The sequence below is a fragment of the Microcaecilia unicolor genome, chromosome 4, assembly GCF_901765095.1.
Source record: "Microcaecilia unicolor chromosome 4, aMicUni1.1, whole genome shotgun sequence".
Taxonomy (NCBI): Eukaryota; Metazoa; Chordata; class Amphibia; order Gymnophiona; family Siphonopidae; genus Microcaecilia; species Microcaecilia unicolor.
This window is the reverse complement of record NC_044034.1, coordinates 20,206,778-20,221,692: the sequence shown is the minus strand read 5'-3', so window position 1 is coordinate 20,221,692 and position 14,915 is coordinate 20,206,778. Positions and strand designations below refer to the sequence as shown.

The window sequence follows — 14,915 nt, the reverse complement described above, 5'->3', positions numbered from 1 at the left end:
TGTGAACATTTTGAAAATTGCCCTCTTAATGGTTTGTATGATTATCGTTCCCTGTTTCTTGTATGACACAGTCAAAAAGGAAGAATATTTACTTCTCCATCCTAAAGTTGCTCTGCGATAATTTCTCATGAAATACTACATTTACCAGGCAACTATACATTCTGGGAACTTGGTCCATGTTCAGATTATTTTTCTATTACAGCTTATTCTCCTCTGGGCATCACTCTAAGTCAGTGATTCCCACACCTGTCCTTGGAAAACCCCAGGACAGTCAGGGTTTCAGAATATCCACAATTAATATTCATGGCATTGATTTGTATACACTGCCTCCTTGGTATGTAAATCTATCTCATGAATATTGATTGTGGATATCCTGAGAACCTGACTGGCTGGGGTTCCCCCAGGACACGTTTGTGAATTCATCACTCTAAGTGAAATCAATTTCTGTTCCTCAGATGGTTTAGAACAAGATGTCCCAAATGGGGTTGCAGAACTGCCTCATTTGGGCAGGCCCTCCATTGAGACATCATCAGCCCACATCTCTAGAGGATGCACACTTTCTGTGGCAATGATAATGGAGTTGCGGCCACAGAAAGATTTATACGTACTGGTTTAGAATAACTATGGCCCACTTGATTGGCTGGTTTATTACTAATTGTGTTATTGTTTTACTATTAATGTTTGCAGCAGCCTCAACTTTTTTGTTTGTTTCCTTTTATAGGACTTTTTTCTTTTTGTTTAGGTTTGCTCAAGTTCTTGCTCCCTTTTGTTTTTGTGAATATCTTTCTAGGTATACCTTTATATTGATTATGATTATTTTCATTTGTTCAGCTTATTTATATAACCCTATGGAATACATTTCTTTGTAATGCAAGTATTTTAAATACAATAAATTGAAAGTCAAAAAAAAGAGTACCACAGCGTAGAGCTCTAGATAAGGCATGAAGGATACAGTGCAATCTCAGTTTTTGCAGTTTTATCTAGTGTGGTTGATAAATATCTAAGACACTCGCTATCAGAGTTTCCAATGCATCTTGAGGATTTGTACTGCATAGATTTGTTAAAATGCAGATCTTCATTTGTGTCATCACACTGCTCAAAGTCTGAATCTGAAGGTTCACTTTTGCCCAATGTAGTTATGGTATTTCCCTGAGATACTTCACAGTCTCCACCACCTAACAAATGAATTGGTTTTCTGGAAAACCTCTGGGATTTGCATTCTGTACCTAGGTCTTCTGCTTCTTCATGTTTCAAAGATTGAGACGTGTTGAAATTAATACCATCTAATGATTTTTCTCTGACATGGTGATTCCTTGATGACTGTGGAAGCTGAAGTGGTTCTGAATCATCTGTCTCAATATCGCCATCTGAACCTCTTAAGTCTTCTCTCTCTAGAGATGCTATACTATCTTCTGTAGACTGAAAATCGCTGGCTTTAGCAGCACTAGTCGTTTTTTCATGGTCTTCTTGCACTAAACTGACAACTTGCTTATCTTCGAAGAGACTCTCGGTGGACCCCGATTGTTCCATACTGCCTACATCTAATGATTGTCTTCTAGGCTCCTGCTCAGGTTCTGAAAGAATACTTGACCAAGGGCTGGTTTTATCAGTCATGGCTGTTACTTCATTCAGAGTTCTTGGTTCTATGATATTCTCTTCATAATCTTCTTCACTGCATGACTGGATTGCATTTTCTGGCTCCTCTGTCAGGTTTTCCTGCTCAGGAACTGCTCGATTTAGGAATTCATCAAGCATACCTCTTCTACTGCCACAGGTTTCAAGAGAGGGGAAAGCAGAAGTATCTTCATGAGAACATTCCACCTTTAATGTGCACTCATTTTGGCGCACCATAGGCAACACCTCTACATCTTTTTGGCACGGTATGCTTAAAGATGTGCATGATTGGACAAAATTATTTGAACACTTCTTTGACAAGTTCTGCCCTATTGGCAGATATGCTTCATTTCTAATGACAGCTTGCTCTTCAAATGTGTCATCTGGATCCCTTCTAAAACTTAGAGATCCAAGAGAAGAGAAAAGTGGCGTATTCATATGGGTGCTTTTGGCTTCTACTGCTCGTTGTTCTTGTATTACAGGTTCAACATTTCTCTTGTACTGAGTGAATGGAGGTCCTTCGGGTGTTTTATTCTCAATATTATTGGAAGGCATAGTGAAAGGTTCTTTGACATCTTTACTTATAACCTGTAAATCTAAACAAATAAGCACTGGTGTTAGTATAAGACTAGAAATAAAAGTGCCTCAATCATTTTCATCTGAACTCATTTTTTACACTTGGCTTGATCTTATACATTTATGTATGCTGTTTTATATCTGGATGAAGATGTTGTCAAAAGAGTTCAATAAAAATGTAATCCATTCTGACTGATGAAGCCACATTGAACCGAAACTTGTTTTTGGATAATTGTGGGATATAAGAATGAATGAATGAATGAATGAATAAATAAATACATTTAATAAAGTAAATCATCTTGTATCCTGTATATACCTGCTACTATGAATTTCTGTATTGCAAGTTATTACAGCTGAAAATGTTATGCAAGCAATTTTGATTTTAGATCTTTATGCAAGCCACTCAAACAATAAGAGCACAACTGTCACTTGAACAATCATGACTCTAGCTCTAGATGAAGTAAAGCCATTTTCTGTTTTGTTCTTCTAACTCAGGGCTTCCCAAACCTGTCAAAGAGACCTCACAAACAAAACAGGAAAAAGAATTCTCCACAGATCAATGTAGATAATACACAAAAGTGGAAGATGGCACTGACATCATGAACCCAACATGGGCCATGTTTCAGCACCAAAGCCTTCTTCAGGGGTTCATATAGGTCAGCCATAAGAGCATAAAACTATATGAATGTCATCATGACAAGCATAGAAACATAGTGCCTGGGTCTGCAGGAAGGCAGCTAGGGTGACAAAACACGGCCTGTGCTGGGTTCATGCTGTGAGCACCGCTGTATACCAAATTTGGAAAATAAATGCTTTTTAAAGAGACTTCAAGGCCAGCTGGGTTTTCAGGATATCCACAATATGTATGAGCTAAATTTGCAAATGCTGGGTTTCCAATACATGGCAATTATTGATTTTCTTTGCTAGCTTTAGCTAGTAGCAAGAGAGTCCAGTCATAGATCCATCACTATTTGGCTTTACCATGCATGTTCCATATACTTTACTTTGGTGGTTTCAGAAGACTTGAAAATAAACCTTCATTCTGACAGATGGAATATTCTAGAACCAACGTATCCCATTAATTTTACATTAGAGTACTCCTTACCATCAATCAAGTTTCCAACTTGTGAGACCAGCTGCTTGGATTTTTCCAGAAGATTGTGTGTATTAGTGTCTAGAACAGCAGTCACTGACTCTTGCTGACCACCAAGAATATCCTGATTTTTCTTTGGTGATCTGTCATGGTCCAAGGGCATGAAAGATCTTTTCAACTTCTGGTTGAAGTATCTCTGAATTTCATCCAGCTCACTAAGATTCCTTCTGTAAAGCCCAATGAAAAACACCAGTATGTATACAGAATTTGAAATTCTACCTGATATCACTTGCCATTCTGATGCTTATAAAATACTTGAAAGTGAAAATTAGTCTTACCTGCTAATTTCCTTTCCTTGATTTTTACTAGATCAGTCCAGACCAATGGGTTCTGCCCCTTACCAGCAGATGGGTTAGAGAAGACGACATCCAGTGATATCACTGGTAAATGTAATGGTGCAGCCTGGAACTTGACAGATTGTCCATGCCAAAGCGAAAGCATGACCATCAAAAACCACTTTTTTTTTCCAGTAATACAAATTCAGCATTTTATAAGGGCACAAGAAAAGGGCAGAAGATGACCTAGAGGATGAGGAGGATCTTGAAAATATATGGTTTGTACTTAAAAAGTTAAAAGGAGCTATTTCTAATTTGTACAAATACTTGAGAGGAGGGAGTTTTAAAAAGTATAAATTTATGCAGCTGTGGGATGGGGATTTGGGAGGACAATTAATGACAGGGACTGGAAGATAATCTTTGAAAAAGGAGGGAATCTTCAATCTATGTATTGATAAGAGAAAATACATATAAAATAGTAACGATGATATCTCACACCAGTCAGATTGAAGGGGTTTTGGTTGCATGTTGATATGAGGTGGAAAACAAAGCACATTTTTACACATTTGGTAGCCCCCCAGTTTTGTGGGGATGTATTAAAGGAAATGGAAGAAGGGATGGAGATATGCATTCTGAACAAGACAAAATTATGCTTACTGGGGCTGGGAAATAGGCAAGGAGTTAAATGGCAGAGAAGATTGCGTAGGATGGGGCTAGCAGCTGCTAAATATTAGCAGCAAAATGGGAGCAAGTAATTGGACCTACTAACAGGATTGGAAACTAAGATTAAAAATAGTGGGTGGACATAAGAACAGCCATATTGGGTCAGACCAATGGTCCATCTAGCCCAGTATCCTGTTTCCAACAGGGACAATTCAGGTCACAATTACCTGACAGAATCCCAAATAGTAGTAATTCATGCTACTGATCCCATTGATGAGCAGTGGTTTTCACCATGTCTATCTCAATAACAGATTATAGACTTTTACTCCAGGAGCTTGTCCAAACCTTTTTTAAACCAGATACACTAACTGCTGATACTGCATCCTCTGGCAATGAATTACAGAGCTTAACTATTCGTTGAGTGAAAAAAATATTTTTAAAGTAGTACCATGTAACTTCCTTTAGGGTCCCCTAGTCTTTGTACTTTTTGAAAAAGTAAAAAATCGATTTAGGATTACCCATTCTACACCAATCAGTACTTTGTAGACCTCTATCATATTCCCCCCTCAGGCGTCTCTTTTCCAAGCTGAAGAGTCCTAACTTCTTAAGCCTTTCCTCATATGAGAGGAGTTCCACCCCCTTAATCCAGTGGTTCCCAAACCTGGTCCTGAAGGCACCCCAGCCAGTCAGTTTTTCATGATATCCACAATGAATATTCATGAGAGATATTTGCATGCACTGAATATTCATTGTGGATATTCTGAAAACCTGACTGGCTGGGGTGCCTCTAGGACCAGGTTTAGGAACCACTGCCTTAATCATTTTGGTCGTCCTTCTTTGAATCTTTTCTAAATTCTGATATATCTTTTTAAAGTTATGATGACCAGAATTGCTCACAATACTCAAGGTGTGGGTGCACCATGGAGCGATATAGAGACATTATAATATTCTTTGTCTTATTTTCTATCACTTTCCTAATAATTCATAGCAACCTGTTTGCTTTTTTGGCTGCCACCAAACACTGGGCAAAAGTTTGCAGCATATTGTCCACGACGACACCTAGATCTTTTTCTTGGGTGCTGACTCCTACAGTGGAACCTAGCACCACAAAAATATGTTCTGGATTAATCTTACCAAAGTGCATCACTTTGCACTTGTCCATATTAAATTTCATCTGCAATTTGGATGCCTAGTCTTCCAACTTCCTAAAGTCTTCGTGCAATTTTTCACAATCTGCATGCATTTTAACATCTTTGAATAGTTTTGTGCTGTCTGCAAATTTAATCACCTCCCTCATCGTTTCCAAGTCCAGATCATTAACAAATATTTTAAATAGCACTGGTCCCAGTACAGATCCCTGAGGCACTCCACTATTCTCCCTCCTCTACTAAGAAAATTGGCAGTTTAACCCTATCCTCTGTTTTCTGTCCAATAACCAATTCCTAATCCACAACAGAATATTGCCTCTTATTCCATGAATTTTTAATTTTCTCAGGAGTCTCTCATGAGAGACTCTGTCAAACGCTTTCTGAAAAGCAAAAAGCAGGCCTTATATTCCCACAAGTGGGTAATGGGTAACACAGCACTGTACTGCCTGGTCTGGAGCTTCAAACAAGCTCAAAACATAGTAACATAGTAGATGACAGCAGAAAAAGACCTGCATGGTCCATCTAGTCTGCCCAAGATAAACTCATATGTGTATACCTTACCTTGAATTTGTACCTGTCTTTTTCAGGGCACAGACCGTATAAGTCTGCCCAGCAGTATTTCCCGCCTCCCAACCACCAGTCCCGCCTCCCATCACCAGCTCTGGTACAGACCGTATAAGTCTGCCCTCCCCTATCCTCGCCTCCCAACCACCACCCCCTCTTCCCCCCACCTGCTCCGCCACCCAATTTCAGCTAAGCTTCTAAGGATCCATTCCTGCTGCACAGGATTCCTTTATGCATATCCCACGCATGTTTGAATTCCGTTACCGTTTTCATCTCCACCCCCTCCCGCGGGAGGGCATTCCAAGCATTCACCACTCTCTCCGTGAAAAAATACTTCCTGACATCTTTTTTGAGTCTGCCCCCCCTTCAATCTCATTTCATGTCCTCTCGTTCTACCGCCTTCCCATCTCCGGAAAAGATTTTTTTGCGGATTAATACCTTTCAAGTATTTGAACGTCTGTATCATATCACCCCTGTTCCTCCTTTCCTCCAGGGTATACATGTTCAGGTCAGCAAGTCTTTGGTCAAAACAGAGCTTTGTGGGGCATGAGAGACACTCCACCACGCATACTGTGCCTTCTCACCTGCTGCGAGGGTGCGTCTCCCGCAGTTAGATTCTACAGCAAAAATAAAAATGTAAATAGGAGAGAACTCCAAGAGGAAGTGGGTGGATTTATGATAATGCAAGGCCTGCTGTCCCCGGAGAACACCTGCTACAGGTATGTACTTTCATTTTCTCCAAAGACAAGCAGGCCTATTTATTCTCACAAGTGATGAATCCCTAGCATCCAGGCTCACTACAAATAACAAACACTGGAGAATTGGGCCTCACAACGGCAAGGACATAACTCAGATTAACCTGAAACTATATACAAACTGAATCAGAGTGCAGCTTGGAACAGAACAAAACAGGCCTAGGGGGTGGGGTTGGATTCTAGACCCCAAACAGATTCTGCAACACTGTCTGCCTCGTATCCTGCTCGAGGTAGTAATGAGATATGAATGCGTGGACTGAAGACCACATCGCAGTCTTGAAAATTTCTTCAATGGAGGCTGACTGCAAGTGGGCTACTGACGCAGCCATGGCTCTGACATTATGAGCCGTAACATGACCCTCTAGGGTCAGCCCAGCCTGGGCATAAGTGAAAGAAATGCAATCTGCCAGCCAATTAGAAATTGTGTGTTTCCTGATGGTGACCCTCATCCTGTTGGGACCAAAAGAAACAAAAAGCTGGAGGACTGTCTGCTTCATATAATAGGCCAATACTCACTTACAGTCCAAGATGTGCAAGGCGCTCTCGCCAGGAGGGCATGAGGTCGGGGAAAAATTGTTGGCAAGACAATCAACTGGTTCAGATGGAACTCCAACACGACCTTCGGTAGGAACTTAGGGTGCGTGTGGAGGACTACTCTGTTGTGATGAAACTTAGTATAAGGTGCATCCACTATGAAGTCCTGAAGCTCACTGACTCTATGAGCTGAAGTAACAGCCACCAAGAAAATTACCTTCCAGGTCAAGTACTTCAGATGGCAGGAAGTCAGAGGCTTGAAAGAAGCTTTTATCGGCTGGGTGAAAATGAAGTTGAGGTCCCATGACCCAGGCGGAGGTTTGACAGGGGGCTTTGACAAAATCAAACCTTGCATGAAGCAAACTAGAGGCTGTCCAGAGATGGGTTTACCCTCTAAACGTTGATGATAAGCACTAATTGCACTGAGGCTAACCCTTATGGAGTTGGTCTTAAGACCAGACTCAGAAAAGTGCAGAAGGTATTTAAGCAGGGTCTGTGTAGGGCAGGAAATGGGATCTAGGGCCTTGTCCTCAGACCAGATGGCAAACCTCCTCCATTTAAAAGAGTAACACCGCTAGGTGAAATCTTCCCTGGAAGCCAGCAAGACCCGGGAGACACCCTCTGACAGACCGAGACAAGCAAATTCTAGGTTCAAAACATCCAGACAGTGAGGGCCAGAGACTAAAGGTTGGGATGTAGAAGAGATCCCTCATTCTGCATGATGAGGGTCAGAAAACACTCCAATCTCCACTGTTCTTCAGTGGATAACTCCAAAAGAAGAGGGAACCAGATCTGCCATGGGTAGTAAGGTGCAACTAAGATCAATGTCCTGTGGTCTTGCTTGAGTTTCAGCAGGGATGGGAGGGTACGCATACGGAAGAACCGTCCCCAATGCAGGAGGAAGGCATCCGACACTAGTCTGTCGTGAGTCTGAAGCCTGGAACAGAACTGAGGGACTTTGTGATTCAGGTGGCAAAGAGATCCACTGAGGGGGTGCCTCATGCTCACAAGATCTCGCAGGCAATGCCCATACTGAGTGTCGCGTCTCTCGTGCTTGCCGCGCTCTCGAGGACCTTGGCATACCTTCAGGCTTCTTCCCCGGGAGCGCGGGGTTTGTGAGTCCATAGGCCACTACCGTGGAGCGGCAGTGGCAGGCAAAATCACCTTCCAGGTAGAGAGGAAACAAGACTGGACCGGAACTCCGGACTGGAGTGCTACACCGGAACACTCGGAACTGGAACGCACCGGACGGGTGCGCACTGGAGTGGGGCCCGCTGGACTGGACACACTGGAGTGGCCCCACTGGACTGGAACATACAGGAGTGAAACCCGCTGGACTGGAACACACTGGAGCGGAACCCGCGGAACTGGAACACCCTGGACCTAGGCTTCACCTACACTTGACTGCCTTTCCCCGAGGGTTGAGCCCTCAGGTTCTGGCAGCCGGTAGGACTTACAGGAACAGCAGGAATGAAGATCCAGGAGTGCCCCCTGGCACCTAGGCGAAGGCAAGGCAGACGAGCAGGGACTGTCCGGGTTCTGGCAGTCGGCAGGAATCAACACAATGACTAGTAAACTGTACCCAGGCTAATAGGAACGCTATACCTAGGCAAACCAGTCATACACAGGAACATACACAGAGCAAACTCAGGAGACTTGGAAGGCTATACACCAGCTAACAACTAAGCTGTGCCCAAGCTAACAAGTCATGCACTGGAAACAACACAGACACTAGCAAAGCTTTACACAGGCTACAAGCCACACGGTGCCTAAGCTGGCTAGTCAAGTATTAGGAACAAACCCAGGGAACTAGCAAAGCTATGCACAGGCTACAAGCCAGACGGTGCCTAAGCTGGCTAGTCTGCACTAGGAACAAACACAGAGAACTAGCAGAGCTATGCACAGGCTACAAGCCAGACGGTGCCTAAGCTGGCAAGTCTACACTAGGAACAATCACCGTCTTGGGATAGTGGCTAGCAAGGGCGGCTAGTCTAACACTAGGAACAAACACAGAGAACTAGCAGAGCTATGCACAGGCTACAAGCCAGACGGTGCCTAAGCTGGCTAGTCTACACTAGGAACAATCACAGTCTTGGGATAGTGGCTAGCAAGGGCGGCTAGTCTAACACTAGGAACAAACACAGTCTTGGGATAGTGGCTAGCAAGGGCGGCTAGTCTAACACTAGGAACAAACACAGTCTTGGGATACTGGCTAGCAAGGGCGGCTAGTCTAACACTAGGAACAAACACAGTCTTGAGATAGTGGCTAGCAAGGGCGGCTAGTCTAACACTAGGAACAAACGCAGAGAACTAGCAGAGCTATGCACAGGCTACAAGCCAGACGGTGCCTAAGCTAACTAGTCATGCACTGGAAACAAACACAGACTTGGGATAGAGGCTAGCAAGGGCGGCTAGTCTAACCCTAGGAACAACCGCAGAGAACTAGCAGAGCTACGCACAGGCTACAAGCCAGACGGTGCCTAGGCTGGCTAGTCATGCTCTGGAAACAAACACAGAGAACTAGCAGAGCTATGCACAGGCTACAAGCCACACGGTGCCTAAGCTAGCTAGTCATGCACTGGAAACAAACACAGAGAACTAGCAGAGCTATGCACAGGCTACAAGCCACACGGTGCCTAAGCTAGCTAGTCATGCACTGGAAACAAACACAGAGAACTAGCAGAGCTATGCACAGGCTACAAGCCAGACGGTGCCTAAGCTAGCTAGTCTACACAAACACAGAGCACTAGCAAAGCTATACACAGGCTACAAGCCACACGGTGCCTAAGCTAGCTAGTCTAAACAAACATAGAAACTCACACAGAGCAGACACTGAAACTGTGTACAGAGCACTCTATACACCAGGACCTTTAGATGAGATGCAAAGGCCAGGACTGTAGTCTTCAAGTGATTAATAAAGCCCTTCAACACCAGAGCCACAGCTGCAGCAATTACCTTGCAACCAAACAGAGGCTTGACACACAGAGCAGTCATCCCATAGGAAGGAACAACGGGAGCCATCTTGGATACTGGCAGAGAGGAAGAGGCGGCAGCCATCTTGGAAGAGGCATAGCCCACACAGGTGAGGTTCAGTAGGGCAATCAGCACACAGAGCCAGAGAGAACCTAAGACAGACACAGAGACAAGCAGAAGCCAGCACAGACACTGACTCCCAGAAACAGGGTAAGTCTGAGGGTTGTCACGGCCACGGACGGGACACTGAGAGACCATTCGTGTGGTTGCATAACGCTGCTCAGTCTGTCAGCTAGACTGTTGTTTTTGCCCGCCAGATAAGTGGCTCAAAGGAATATGCTGTGCTGGTGAGCCTGTCACATCCGAACGGCCTCCTGACACAGAGGCTGTGATCTGGTGCCCCCTGTCTTCTTTTGGATGAGGAAGTACCTGGAATAGAATCCCTGCCCTTATTCCACTGGTGGAATGGGCTTGACCACGTGGGCCTTCAGAAGAGCGGAGAGTTCCTCTGTAAGTACCTTTTTGTGCTAAGAACTGAAGTAATGAGCTCTCGGTAGACAATTTGGAGGTTTTTGAAACCAATTCAGGGCGTATCCGAGACGGGCTATTTGAAGAACCCACCAGAGGGAGGTTATAAGGGGCCACCTTCCGTAGAAAAACTTCAGTCTCCCTCTGACTGGAAGGTCATCCGGTACGGACGCTTTGACAGCAAATATGCTCTGCTGGAGCCAATCAAAAGCTTGCCCCTTGCTTTTGCTGGGGAGCAACAGAGGTTTTAGGCGCATACTGAGCAGGCTGGCAAGAGGGAGCAGTGTACCTACGTATCTGTGGGTAGTAGGCACCCTTTCCCGACTTGGTAAACCTCCTGGATGAGGAGGGCAGGTGCAGAAGGCGTCTGGTGGGAGATACAAGAGATGGTATCAATATGTTTCTCAATTTGGTCAGCGACCTCCTCAATCTTCTCTCTAAAAAGGTTATCCCCCCGGCATTAGGCATCCACCAACCTTATCTGAACAGAATGCTCCAAGTCAGAAACACGAAGCCATGAGAGTCTGCGCATTGCTATACTCTGAGCTGAGATCCTGGATGCCACATCGAAAGTGTCATAGGCGCCCTGTAGGGGTATTTACCTGAGATCTCACCTTTGCTGGTCTTGGCCTATACCAGCATGAACCATTCTTTCATAACAATATAGATTCTACAGCCTCTGACCTGTACAGTAACCTTCAGAAACCAGCTTGGTTACAGAAAGGAAAATTCCGCTCCTTTCAAGTGGAGGGGAGGGTTCAGAGGGAATGCCACAGGACTCATCCGAGGAAAAATACCTTGGATCCTCCTCTGACTTCCATGAGCATTCCTCATCAGTGTCGGACAAAACCTCTGCATGGGAGTGTCAAGACTGAGCCTGCCTCTATGTAGAGGAACCATGTCCCTGAGAGGGGCGTTGAGGAGACAGCTCCCGCCTCGACTCTGGTGCAGCTTCCTCCACCGACACGAGGGGGTATTGGCATGGGTGGCAGTTGACACTGGTACCACATGCGACACCTGTGTCGGACGCCGCACCACAGGCTGAGGGCCGCGGGAGGTATGGCAGGCGCACACCGTTGCATGAGGCCATCCAGCAGTTCATGTAACAAGGACTGGATATGCTCATCGAAGGCCGACATTGGGAAAAGCTAAGGTTCCGGCCCAGAGACAGGTTGCAGAACCCTGGGGTTGAGACAGGACTCGGGTCTTGGCTGCTCGGAGACTGGCGCATCGGCACCTCTTGAATGGAGGGGGAGCGATCTTTCCAGCGCCGATGCTTCTTGGGTGCCGATTCTTTTGACACCCCGGAGCTCCCGGCACCATGTGTCGAGGAGGACCGGTGCTGATGCTTCTTAGCCTTCACCTGAAGTCTGCACCCAGACTCTGTGGTAATGATGAGGATGACGTTGAATCCTCACATCACCTCGGGGTCAGGCCCAACACTGGCCGGTCCTGGGGGCTCTATCCAGCAGCTGGCGTCAACCAGGTGGAGACCCACTCAATGCACTACTTCTCCCAGCATCCATAGGTATCGAAGCAGCCATACCTGGGACTGATGCTCCCGATGCCGATGTAATCGTCGATGCCGCCAACCCTGATGTCGATGCAAGCGTTGAGGGACATGGCTACAAAAATCTTTTCCTGTTGAGCCTCTCTGGACACCTGTGTTCTCTTGTGCATAAGCAGAGAGAGGACACCAAGAATGGGTGTCTGCGCCAGAGATGGTCCGACTGCACTGGGTACAAGTGCTTAAAGCCACTAGGAACTTTAGATGACATGGACAGAAAGACTTCTGCAGCAAAATCAAAAGGCTTGATGGTGCCAGAAAAATTCGCAAGGCACTGAGGAAAAAAGAGACAGGAAAAATCTAACTGGAGTCACTGCCTAAACATAGCCTGCTGATCGGAAAATAAAGGAAACTTAAAAAAAGAGGCAAACTTACTAAAAAAAAATATTAAGGGAAGAGGGAAAAAGGGACCCGAAGACGGGCAGAAGAAAAAAATTCTGTTTTGGCAGCTAATTTTTTTTACTGCAGTGCCAGAAGCAGTCTCCCTCCAGGCAGTGGTAAATCTGGGTAAAGCAGAACTCCTGCAGAAATGGGACAGTTGCTGTACCCCACCCTCCTCAACAATTATCCTGCTGAACTGTGGACCATTATAAAGCACTCAAGCTCCTCCACAGAAAAATTTATACCTGTCCACCCCAGTCCTGAGATAGCAAGAAATAAAAATAAGTAACTATCCCAGAAGGCTGCCCAGCTTCAGACTGACTAGAGGAACAGAACATCAGTCACAGCACACACAGAGGTAGGGTCAAAGACTCAATTTATCAAAATTCACCAAAAAAAGGAACAAACAGAACCCACTTTAGGGGTAGACAATCTCCTCTCCACTAAATAACATCACCCATTTTTGATAATTTGACGTTTGTCCTCAGAGACAGATATATTACTTAAAACTGTCATAGCTTAGACTATCCCTGAGCAGGTGTTCCTAGCCATATTCATTTCATTATACAGAGCCTGAAGGAGGGGACAAGTAGAATGGCATGAATGCAGCAGTAGTGCTACTAACACTAGTAAAGTTTGGTCCCTTGTAATAGTACCAGTAAGGTCTAACCATACTACAGAGATGATGCATAAGGCCAAAGAAAAAATGTCCAAATTTTATGCAGCAGAGGTAATTATAGCATGACTCTGGCAATAATGAGTAGCATAAGTCCATCCTCCCAGCTAATGTCTTGTTGATGATGTTATAGGGAAGTGAGGGAGGAGGTCTCCTTATGAGCCACTTTATTTCGCACATAGTTTTGATTTACATACCTGAGAGCTGTAAGAAGTGAAGAACTTGACGACCGAGACTGTGCATCGAGTTCTCCGACACTGTGTGTATTCCATTCAGCCTGCTGTAAAGACTCATGAAATCTGCGAATATTCTCCATGTGCTCTTCATGACGTGAAGTCCAGTTTCCAGGGTAGATACTTCTACTAAATCAATATACCAATAACAATAAGTTATTATACACACAGCGTTTCTGATCCAATGCACTAAGGAATCTAAAAAGCACTCAGTAACAAAAGAGAATTATCAGACAGTCTACTTCAATTCTTAAAATTGTCACTGTTGGAAGATAAAACCACTGTGCAAAAAAAATCTCTGTTGCCAGTGTAAGTTTATACCATGAAAGGAGTATTCTAATGTGGATTAAAAACTGGTTAAAAGATAGAAAACAGAGAGTAGGTCTAAATGGTCAGTATTCTCTACTACTACTAATCATTTCTAAAGCGTTACTAGACGTACGCAGTGTTGTACACATTATATGCAGGTACTTTCTCTGTCCCTAGTCTCAATGGAGAAGGGTAGATAGTGGGGTTCCCAGGGGTCTGTGCTGGGACTGCTGATTTTTAAAATATTTAACTAGTGAAGTAATACAATTTGCTGACGACACAAAGTTATTCAAAGTTGTTAAATTGGAAGAGGATTGTGAAAAATTACAAAAGGATCTTACGAGACTGGCAGACTAGGAATCCAAATGGCAGATGGCATTTAATGTGAGCAAGTGCAAAGTGATGCATGTGGGAAAGAGGAACCCGAACTATAGCTACATAATGCAAGGTTCCACATTAGGAGTCACTGGCCAGGAAAGGGATCTAGGTGTCATCGTTGATAATAGGTTGAAACCTTCTGCTCAGTGTGCGGCCGTGGTAAGCATCTCAAAAAGATATGATGGAATTAGAAAAGGTACAGTGAAGGGCAACGGAAATGATAAAGGGGATGGGATGACTTCCCTATGAGAAAAAGCTAAAGTGCCTAGGGCTCTTCAGCTTGGAGAAAAGACAGCTGAGGGGAGATACGAATAGAGGTCTAAAAAATTATGAGTGGAGATGGCTGAGGGGCAGTGGCGTTCCTAGGCTGGCTGACACCCGGGGCGGATCGCCAATGCGCCCCCCCCAGGCTGCAGCGCGCTTCCCCCTCCCGGCAAAATTACCCCCCCCCCCGATGCATTTTTACCTGCTGGGGGGGGGGGGGGGGGTGCTGTCCACCTGTCGGCTCCGAGTCTGCTCGTTCCCTGCTGCTCCCTCTGCTCCGGAACAGGAAGTAACCTGTTCCGCGCAGAGGGAGCATCAGGGAGG

The 14,915-nt window shown here is 44.8% G+C and overlaps 1 protein-coding gene across 1 annotated transcript in view; it reads right to left on the bottom strand.

The window, feature by feature from the left end:
- Positions 1 to 14,915, bottom strand: part of C2CD3 (C2 domain containing 3 centriole elongation regulator) — a 374,295-nt gene that overhangs the window by 56,860 nt on the left and 302,520 nt on the right. Inside the window, exons 30-31 of the mRNA XM_030200012.1 lie at positions 3,296 to 3,510; positions 953 to 2,210 (exon numbers count right to left, since the gene is read on the bottom strand). Coding sequence (XP_030055872.1) covers positions 953 to 2,210; positions 3,296 to 3,510 — 1,473 coding nt within the window. The remainder of the gene's footprint in view (positions 1 to 952; positions 2,211 to 3,295; positions 3,511 to 14,915) is intronic.